This window comes from Podarcis raffonei, chromosome 6, assembly GCF_027172205.1.
Source record: "Podarcis raffonei isolate rPodRaf1 chromosome 6, rPodRaf1.pri, whole genome shotgun sequence".
NCBI classification, from domain to species: domain Eukaryota; kingdom Metazoa; phylum Chordata; class Lepidosauria; order Squamata; family Lacertidae; genus Podarcis; species Podarcis raffonei.
The window spans coordinates 98,956,290-98,966,864 of NC_070607.1; the positions used below are offsets into that span (position 1 = coordinate 98,956,290).

General features: G+C 46.4%; 1 protein-coding gene across 1 annotated transcript; it reads left to right on the plus strand.

The window, feature by feature from the left end:
- Positions 1-1,457: 1,457 nt before the first annotated feature.
- On the plus strand, positions 1,458-6,733 carry LOC128416711 (kunitz-type serine protease inhibitor bitisilin-2-like). Its single transcript, XM_053394768.1, has 4 exons — positions 1,458-1,862; positions 1,996-2,167; positions 4,487-4,654; positions 6,602-6,733. Exons 2-4 carry the CDS (start codon positions 2,083-2,085, stop codon positions 6,604-6,606), a joined length of 258 nt encoding a protein of 85 aa, XP_053250743.1. The 5' UTR covers positions 1,458-1,862; positions 1,996-2,082; the 3' UTR covers positions 6,607-6,733.
- Positions 6,734-10,575: the final 3,842 nt, after the last annotated feature.

A 10,575-nucleotide genomic window follows, 5' to 3' on the forward strand; every position in this document is an offset into this window, starting at 1 on the left:
AAATAAGAATTTTGCGGCATGTTATGCCGTAAAAGAAAATATGATGAAAATGGCCCACAGATGGTATTTAACACCCACCATGTTGGCGAAAATGTCTAAAAAAGAAAAAGGTATATGTTAGAAGTGTAATGAAATTGGGGGATTTTTTATCCACATGTGGTGGTCCTGAAAAATAATTAAGGAATATTGGGAAACTATATAGAATGAATTAAAAAATATACTTTAAAAAACTTCCCCCAAAACACCTGAAATTTTCCTCTTGGGGAGGGTAACAATGGAGGTCCCCAAAAAACAAAAGAGTTTAGTACTATATGCCACAACTAGAACCCTACTGGCACAAAAGTGGAGAAGAAATCTAGTACCCACTCAGGAAGATTGGCAGTGTAAAATGTTCGAATATGTTGAACTGGCTGGTCTGACGAAGATAAGGCATGTAAGGAGGAATGGATAATGTTTATTGACTATTTCAAGAACCAGAATAGACAAATACATGCGTAGCAGGTCTTGTGTACATCCAGCAGAGTTGAAATAGATAGGATATTTAAGATATAACAAATTGGATGATTAAAAAGATGTGGATTACGCAGAGTAGTAGAAAAGCAAAAGGAACCAGGAAAAGATTGGAAGGGAAGTCATATGTCATATGAAAACCTGCTGTATTCAGTAAGAAGATTATAAGTGGGGCAGGGGGTTAAATATGCTCTCTGTTCCTGTTTTTGAAAATGAAGATAGATGACAGAGATAGATAGATGATAGATAGATAGATAGATAGATAGATAGATAGATAGATAGATAGATGATAGATAGATAGATAGATAGATAGATAGATAGACAGATAGATAGATGATAGATAGATGGATAGATGATAGATAGATGATAGATAGATAGATAGATAGATATAGATAGATAGATAGATAGATAGATAGATAGATAGATAGATAGATGATAGATAGATAGATAGATGATGATAGATAGATAGATAGATAGATAGATAGATAGATAGATAGATAGAGATAGATAGATGATAGATAGATAGATAGATAGATAGATAATGATGATAGATAGACAGACAGACAGACAGACAGACAGACAGACAGACAGATGATAGATAAATATAGATAGATGAGAGAAAGTTCTGTATCTTCATTGCGTCATTTTTTCTTATTCCATGCACACAGCCCATGCAAACGTGGTGAACAGGCTCCTTAACTGGTGATTTCTTGAAAGGGTTTCCTGCCCTAACAGCTTGTTTCCTGAGCCCCGTTTCCTCATTCTTTTCATGCATCTGTATTTTTATGGCTAGCTAGACCCCTTCCGTCCTCTTTCGTCATTTTAGATGAGAAGTAACTGGCAGTTTCTTTAGCCATTTCAGAAGAAGAACAACGCAAGGCTTGTTTTAGGTCAGTTTGAACTCTTGTAACCTGTTGATTAGTGATAAATGGACCCTGTTCCTTATGTAGGTGGGACCTTTTCATCTCCCACCTGCTTCGAACCTTGGAGCTGTTGGTCCTCCAATTAAAATACCGCCTGGTGAGATGTCCTTGTACACTTGGTGTTCTCTCGTGGACTCCTTGATCACTGGAGCTCAAATTAAGGCTTCCTCAGTGCTTCATGTCCTTAACCAACCAAGCTCATCATCAGATGACTCTTTTCCAGCCCAAGTCTTGCCTCCCAGCTTCAGAGCTGGTCTGGGTACCATCAGCTGTAGCTGGAAGAGAAGAGGGGGCAAGGATTGACTTCAGCCCAGCTCATCTTTGGAGCATCTAACTTATCTCCAAAGAGCACAAGGAGATTTGAGCTCCTCATTCTTCTTCTGCAGCTCCTCCTTCTTCTCTGGGCCAACCTGGCCTCTGTACCTGCAGGTAAGAATCATTGTGGAAGAAGCCTTGCAGACTTGTAGCATTGGAAGGGAGCCCCAAAGGTCATCTTTAGTGGCAAAAATTGGTTTGCAAATAATGGTTTCAGCTGTGTGGGTGCTTGATTTCCCTCAAACAGAACGCACGGGGGCAGGTCCACTGCAAAGCAAGTCGGGTCACAGCCTGGATCAGTAGTCCTGGGGATTCAGAGCCTTCTCCAAGCACAATGATGAGGTCCAGGGACATCTTCTGCCTTCTTCCAGCATTCATTGCCCTCTGGGCCAAGCTGCCTGTGGTGTCTGCAGACCTTGGTGAGTACAGGGCTTGAAACCCTTGTGGTCCTGTGGGGATTGTCCTTTGATTCCCTGCCTCCCCATTTCATAGAATCATAGAAATGTAGAGTTGGAAGGGACCTTCAGGGTCATCTAGTCCAACCCTCTGCAATGCAGGAATCTCAACTAAAGCATGACAGATTGAAGGAGAGGCAGACTTTTATTCAGCAACACCTTACAGGACAGAGTCCCAAACTTTAGCCACTATAGGTCATCTTGGCTGTTTCATCCTCTCCCCAACCACCTTCTGCCATCCCATTGCCCCACCATCCCTCATCCAACCACACTTTCCCCTTTCTTGATGAAATCCATTAAATGATCTGTGACTTCCCCTTTCACCGCTGAGTTTCCGCTTGCATCACTTCCCTGGCTCTCTCTCTCTGAACCTGCTGCCTCTTGCCTCCACCCCTTTCCTTCCTCGTAGAACTGTAGATTTGGAAGGGACCTGTTGGGGTCATCTAGTCCAACCCCCTGCCATGCACGACTTGAAGCTAAAGAATTCGTGGCAGGTGGCCATACAACCTCTGCTTAAAAGCCATCACCTTTGGAGGGAGTCCACTAAACAGCCTTGGCCCAGTAGACCTGAAGGAGCATTTCCACCCCCATTGTTCTGCCCGGACACTGAGGTCCAGCTCTGAGGGCCTTCTGGCGGTTCCCTCGCTGTGAGAAGCCAAGTTACAGGAACCAGGCAGAGGGCCTTCTCGGTGGTGGCGCCCGTCCTGTGGAACGCCCTCCCACCAGATGTTAAAGAGATATAAACAACTATCTGATGTTTAGAAGAAGGCGGTTGGAGGATGGAGGGCGGCTAACAGATTGAGACTGAATCCTGACAAGACAGAAGTACTGTTTCTGGGGGACAGGAGGCGGGCAGGTGTGGAGGATTCCCTGGTCCTGAATGGGGTAACTGTGCCCCTGAAGGACCAGGTGCGCAGCCTGGGAGTCATTTTGGACTCACAGCTGTCCATGGAGGCACAGGTTAAATCCGTGTCCAGGGCAGCTGTGTACCAGCTCCATCTGGTTTGCACAATGAGACCCTATCTGCCTGCGGACTGTCTCGCCAGAGTGGTGCATGCTCTGGTTATCTCCCGCTTGGACTACTGCAATGCACTCTACGTGGGGCTACCTTTGAAGGTGACTCGGAAACTACAACTAATCCAGAATGCGGCAGCCAGACTGGTGACTGGGAGCGGCCGCCAAGACCACATAACACCGGTCCTGAAAGACCTACATTGGCTCCCAGTACGTTTCTGAGCACAATTCAAAGTGTTGCTGCTGACCTTGAAAGCCCTAAACGGCCTCAAAGGCTCAGTAGACCTGAAGGAGCGTCTCCACCCCCATCGTTCTGCCCAGACACTGAGGTCCAGCGCCGAGGGCCTTCTGGCAGTTCTCTCCCTGCGAGAAGCCAAGCTACAGGGAACCAGGCAGAGGGCCTTCTTGGTAGTGGCACCCGCCCTGTGGAACGCCCTCCCACCAGATGTCAAAGAGAAGAACAACTACCAGACTTTTAGAAGACATCTGAAGGCAGCCCTGTTTAGGGATGCTTTTAATGTTTGATGTATCACAGTATTTTAATATTCTTTTGGAAGCCGCCCAGAGTGGCTGGGGAGGCCCAGCCAGATGGGCGGGGTATAAATAATAAATTATTATTATTATTATTATTATTATTATTATTATTATTATTATTATTATAGAAGACATCTGAAGGGAAGTTTTTAATGACCGATGTTTTAATGTATCTTTAATCTTTGTTGGAAGCCGCCCAGAGTGGCTGGGGAAACTCAGCCAGATGGGCGGGGTATAAATAATAATAATAATAATAATAATTATTATTATTATTATTGTTGTTGTTGTTGTTGTTGTTGTTGTTGTTATTAAACAGCGCTCAGCAACAGAAAGTTCTTGCTAAGGTTGGGTGTGAATTTCTCTTCTTGGAATTTGGGTCTTCCCCTCTGGAGCCGCAGAAAGCAAGCTTGCTCCATCCTTCCATCCATAGATGGTTCTAGGTTCACCTCTCCATCTCCTCTTCTCCAGGCTAAGCAGATCCAACTCACTGAGCCCTTTCCAGAGCCTTTATCACCTAGGCCAGGCCTAGGCAACCTCGGCCCTCCAGATGTTTTGGGACTACAATTCCCATCATCCCTGACCTCTGGTCCTGTTAGCTAAGGATCATGGGAGTTGTAGTCCCAAAACATCTGGCGGGCCAAGGTTGCCTATTCCTGACCCAGGTGGTCTCTGTCTCTCTTTGGATCTCTGCCTTCCAGTCTTCTCAGCGCCCCCATTCCTCTGCCCCCCCCCAAGGTATCTGCATCATCCCCCCGGACGAAGGACTCTGCTTTATCCTGCAAGAGCGCTGGTACTTCAGCTATGAGAGAAAGGAGTGCCTGCCCTTCACCTGGGGGGGATGCCATGGGAACGAGAACAACTTTGAGAGTCGGAAATTGTGTGAAGCTGCCTGCAGCAGATACGGTAAGCCCCCCCCCCCGAGAAGCCCCCGTCCCGCAGAGAAGGTTGCTCAGCTACAGAAGCCCATTTTAAAATGTTTAACCCCAGAGGTTTAGTTATTGGGCTATTTGGTCATCACATTTCACAGAATCGTGGAGCCGGAAGGGAACCCAAGGGTCATCCAGTCCAACCCCAGGAATTTATAGCCCACCTTTTCTTCCAAGGAGCTCAGGGTGGCCCGTGTGGTTGTCCTCCTCATTTAATCCGCACAACAACCCTGTGAGGTAGGTTATGCTGAGAGGTCGCAACTGGCTCCCAAGGCCACCCAGGGAGCTTCTTGGCTGGGTGGGGATTCGAACCCAGGACGGTGGAGGGCATGTGGTGAAGTGGTGGTGGGACTCGCCCTTCTCATTGGAAATGTTCTGTGGGGGGAGGACAAAAATGGGGGGCCAAGAATCGTCCGTTGCTGGGGGAGTGAGAAATGTCCCTGTTTTCATCTGAGGGAAGCTGGAGGGAAGGCTCCAGGGCTTTTCTGATTCCCAACATGGTCACTCAAACTCTTTTATGGCTTGCAGCCTGAGATCCTGGAGGAGGCATATGGCCATTGTGACTAGAAGCCACGGGCGGAGTTCTCTTCCTCCTCCGTGAATTAGAGACCACTGTCACAGTGAGTTCCACAGTCTAACTATATGCATATATCCAGAGATTCTTAGAAGACTGGAGTAAATATATGAACTATTTGAAAAGCAATTGTGATGAACAGATCACACTAGTAGGTTTGCAAGAAGTTTTGTAAGGTGGACTATTGGAAATATTGCAAGAAAGACTATGAGATGAACTATTAGTTAATGATAATTAAGAGTAATAGAGAAATTAAGAAATGCAGAATAAGTGATAAAGCATGGAAAATCATCAGAGGTGTTGACAGAAGTCTAAAACATGGTATAAGAAGGGAAGTTATGTTGTATGACTGGTGGAACTGATATGTTAAAAAAATCAATAAATATGTATATATATAAAATAACTATATGCATACCCTCCAACATTTCTCCAGTGAAAATAGGGACGTCCTATTCAAGAAGAAGAAGAAGAAGAAGAAGAAGAAGAAGAAGAAGACCCCGCCCACCTGACAGGGTTGCCCCAGGTGGCTTCCAACATACCGTATTGGCCCAAATATAAGCTGCACCCAAATATAAGCCACACCTTTAAAATTCATGGGGGGGGGGGGAGAAAGACAATACCCAAATATAAGCTGCTCCATTAAAATTCTGCAGGCTCTCACACCCGTTCTGTTTTACTGTATGTCTGTTTCAGCAGCGATATCATAAAAGCCAAATTTTGTAAGGTTGCGAATTGAAGCCGCGCTTTAACTTTTCACAGTCAGATTTTTTTGCGGGGGGAGTGAGGCTTATATTCAGGCCAATACTGTATATTAAAAAATGTAAAATCCCTATACAGGGCTGCCTTCAGATGTCTTCTAAAGGTTGCAAAGTTACTTATCTGCTTGACTCTGGGGTCGGAGAACTCCCTACCCTCCAACATTCCTCTGGTGAAAATAGGGATTTCTTAAGGAAAAGAGGGACATTTCAGGATCAAATCAGAAACTAGGATGGCTTCTGTAAATCCAGGACTGTCCCTGGAAAATAGGGACACTTGGTGGGTCTGTATGTGCCCTCTCTGTCCCTGGAGGGGAGTCCTGGCTGGGCTTGTTGCCTTATTGTCCATTCTGGGTGAAGACTAAAATTATCAGTCTTGCTGTAGACAAACCAACACGGCTTCTGTGAGGTTTAGTTCTGTCTTACTAACCTAAACTGCTTTGAAGGGTTTTTTTATGAAATGAAAATTAATAAATAAATTTATCGCCAAGGATCTCCTCCACCAAATCCTCTCCTGACTCTGACCGAGAGAAGGAAAGCCTTTAGTCAGGATGAGTCCCGTGAGGCTGACGCTTGACTCCTCTTCTCCCCACAGCCTAACAAGGATGCTGGAGAAGACAAGGTTCCTCTGAGCATCAGCTGAGAAGCAGCTGAGAAGAGGGGCAAGATTCTGCACCAGGCAGCATCTCCTGCTGGGGGTTCGCTTTGTGTTTCTCCTCTCCAAATAAATGGACTAGTACCTGATTAATAATAATAATATCTTTATTGTCATTACCCCCTCTCGGGGACAACGAAATTACTTGACTGCTCCATAAAAACACTAATTAAAACAATACAGTTGTTACGGTAAATTCCGGGTGCGAGACTGCTCAGCCACCCGGCTTGTCGGACTAAGTCCGCGGGTCCTAGTGGAAGAAAATGAGCTCAGCCGGAGACAGGAGCAAGATGCGGAGATCCAAGGTTTATTGTGCAACAGGTTCAAGGCGAGATTGAACCCCGAGAATGGGGTAACATCAACTTTTAAAAGTTCCCTCCAAGTCCCAGAATACAGTGCAAGAAACGTCATGAATACATTATAGGAAGGTTGGGTTTCACAGCTTACATCATGAATATATTACAGAAAGGTGGGGTTACACGTATTAGCATTTCAGGGAGGGGAGGGGGAGTATGCAGAGTGAGAGATATGCATAGACAAACACTTCCTGAGTACCGGTGATGTTAGAACAATAGTCCAGATATGCATCGTCTGCCACCTGGCATTGCCTGGAGGATGGGCTTGGCAGAACGATCTGACAGGATTAGGGTCTTCCTGCGTACGTGACTCTTCGCTTGAAGGATTATGGAGGCAAGGGAGGTGTCATAGAGTCCAGAAGAAACTGAGTCAATTGACACCAGAACCAAGGAAATCGGTGCTATGATTGATTTTATATGAATTTCAGAAGTTTTCAGTCCATTCCAGTCTATTCCCATATTGTTAATTGAAGTCGGAAACAAAATGGATACATTGTTGCAGAATTTGACACTTTCAGGAGTTCAGGAGTTTCGGTTCCATTGTTCCCCCAGCAGGGAGCTGTCAGCAACTTGTCAAGAGGTTAAATGAGGCGTGCAGGGGCTCGCTGAGCTAGCTCTGCACGGCGAATGCACGGTTCTGATTGGATAAAGCGCGGCCATTATAGTGTATGGAAGATACAATTTGACACGGTCTACCCATGTTAGAAATGGAGCAAGAGGGAAGCTTAAGGAAAGATGGTGGGCTTATTTCGCCAGTGTAGAGAGAGGGGAAAACCACTTTATTTATGAGGCTAGGGGTATAGTGTGGTGCTTGTGTAACGGTGTGGGGGCTGAGGGGTCAGGGCAAAGTTGGGAGCCGTCGAGGTCATCGCCTCGGACCCTTTGGTGGCTGGTGGAGGGATGGGAAAGGTACCCCCCCCTCCTTCCGTATCACAGTATAGTACAGCAAGGAAGATTAGATGACTTTCAAAGTCCAGGCTTCCCATTCAGGGCCGAGATCGCTCTGGAGAAGAAGCTGTTCTTAAGACGGCTCGTTCTTGTCTTCATCGTCCTGTATCTCCGTCCCGATGGCAGGAGCTCGAAGAGACAGTGACCAGGATGCAATGGATCTTTTACCATGTCCAGTGCCTTCCTATGGCACCTTGTGGCATAAATCTGCTCTAAGGTGGAGAGTGGGCAGCCAACAATGCTCTCTGCTGCCTTAACAACTCTGCACAACCCCATCCTGTCCTGGGTAGTACAGCTTCCGTACCACACACATAAGCCATAAGTGAGCACGCTCTCAATGGCACAGTGATAGAAGGCAAGCAGCAGTTTCCGGGTGAAATGGTGTTCTTATCAGCGTGAGTGCAAGGGAACATATCTTCCAGGCAAAATTCCCTGGAGGGAAGTTTGCAGACAAGAGGAATCAAATCTATTTAATTCAAACGCTCCACATTTGGTATGTGTTATACCTCCGTTGAAATGGTATGGGGAAATGATTGTTCATTGTGTTGTTAACAGGAAACATAACCGGCTAAACAAATGAAGCAAAAGGCTTAATATTAATCAGTTTGAAACCAAGTGAAAAATGGTATATACTGGAATGCAATTTGGGCTTTATGAGAGAACAGGATGCTGCGCTAAATGGGCTGTTGGCCTGATTCTGCAACCTCTTCTTGAGATCTTATGAGCTGCAGTCCAGCACATATGGAGGGCAGAAGGTGGCTGACACTGAGGTTTTCCCCAGCCGTGCTGGAGATCTGACCTGGACCAGCTCCTAAAGACTCCTGCAGCGTCAAAGAGCAGCTTGGCTTGTGGGTGCTTATAGCTAGAAACCTGCATGCATTTTTATTTTATCTAATGATCAAAACAAGATCATGATGTGCTGGGAGAGAGAAATGAAGGCAAAATGTCCTGCCAGACTCCTACGTATCTCATCCTGATGCGAAAGAGACCTTTCCCCCCCTTTGTTTAGGCAGGATAATATGACGACCGAAATTTCCAAAAGCTGCAGGGTGCATGGCAGAGCATCTAGCACAGGTGAGCTTTGGGCTTGGTGCAGCCAAAGATACAGACCTCAGGGGCAGAGGCAGGTGCCCCTCTGTGGGGAAGGAGTGCCACAGCTCTGGGGCCACCACTGAGAAGGCCCTTTCTCCTGGGGCCACCACCCTCAGCCTCTGAGGGCAGAGGGCCCCTTCTGCTGCTCTCAGCTCCCGAGAGGGTCTGCAGGGAAGGAGGCGCTGTAGCCATCCAGTCTGGGAATCTGGGGGGATCACAGAATGCTCACAGTGATCCTGCAGGGTTTGGGTTTGGCCCACCACAGGGAATTTATTTCCACTCAAGGCAATCTTGAGCGATATTCCTGGAGACACATGCCATTGCCGGAAGAGGTCAGTGGCAAAAGGTGGGCTTTGTATCGTGGGTCGCTTTCTGGCCACACAAAAGTGGTTCCTTGTAGGGGTGCAGATATCCAGAGTGTGGGGGTCAGGTGGGATTGCTATGAGGAATTATGAAATATGGAGCAAGCCATTGTGTCCGCGATGAACGCATTGCGTTGATTGGGTTTAATTCATTGACAATAATTTCTGATCGAATCCCACAAGCCTCTGCATCTCTGCTTCCTCTACCCTGACAGGCACGTATCCGCATTCTAAATACACAGGCCAGTTGTTCATCAGGCATCCTGGGTCATAAAGCTAGAAGGTAGCTTTGATGTAGCTTGTTAATCGTTCACAAGGAGATGGTAAATACTACCTATCCTATCCTTATTGCTGTTTATGACAGTTTCCTAAAAGCATTCCTCCTTGCTTCCTCTTTTATTTACTCTGAATTACATATGCATGCTCAAGTAGGAAATTAGCTCTTTGTAGTTTTAATCTTTAACTTTGTCCCCACGTGGGGTTTTTTGAAATGCTCAGAGGAAATCTGATTGGTTCTTACGAACACTGTGTAAAAAGTTCTTTTGTGAACAAAACGATCTGGACCAGAGGGTGGAGAGGAATTATTATACTCACTCCTCCCAGAGTCTTGCTGGTCAACCCTCCACCCCTCTCTCTGGGCAAGCAAGGGGCATCCTCAGACAAATCCCAGCCAGGGGAAGGCACTTGAGGAAGGAGTGAAGCCATGGCAGAATGTGTGTGGCCTCTGGAGCGCATTCCTCCTGAGGGCTAGTTTATCTGCAAGGTTGCAATACCCAAGATGCGCCCACTCAATCGCTTCCATCTGCAGAACCGGCACAGTTACACCTGCCACATAATACCTTTTAGCATAGTGGCACCTACCTGCATTCAAGATCTTCCTTTCAGTGCCTGCTAAAAGCATTTTTGTTTAGACAAGCCCACCCAGATGTGAGTTTTAACCTTGATGTGAGTTTAAACTCGATGTGAGTTTTAATCTCTTTTTAGTTTACAGTGGTACCTCTAGATGCAAACGGGATCCATTCCGGAGCCCCGTTCACATCTAGAGGTAAATGTATCTAGTGACGGCACATCTGCGCATGCGCGCATCACTTTGCACCGCTTCTGCACATGCGCATAATGTCATTTTGAGCGTCTGCGCATGCGCAAGCGCGAAACC

What these genes read in the sequence shown, in the direction of transcription:
- LOC128416711 (XM_053394768.1), top strand. Translation starts at nt 2,083, where the DNA reads ATGATGAGGTCCAGGGACATCTTCTGCCTTCTTCCAGCATTCATTGCC. An exon ending in TGTGGTGTCTGCAGACCTTG is followed by an intron (nt 2,168 to 4,486) that starts GTGAGTACAGGG and finishes CCCCCCCCCAAG; the next exon opens with GTATCTGCATCATCCCCCCG.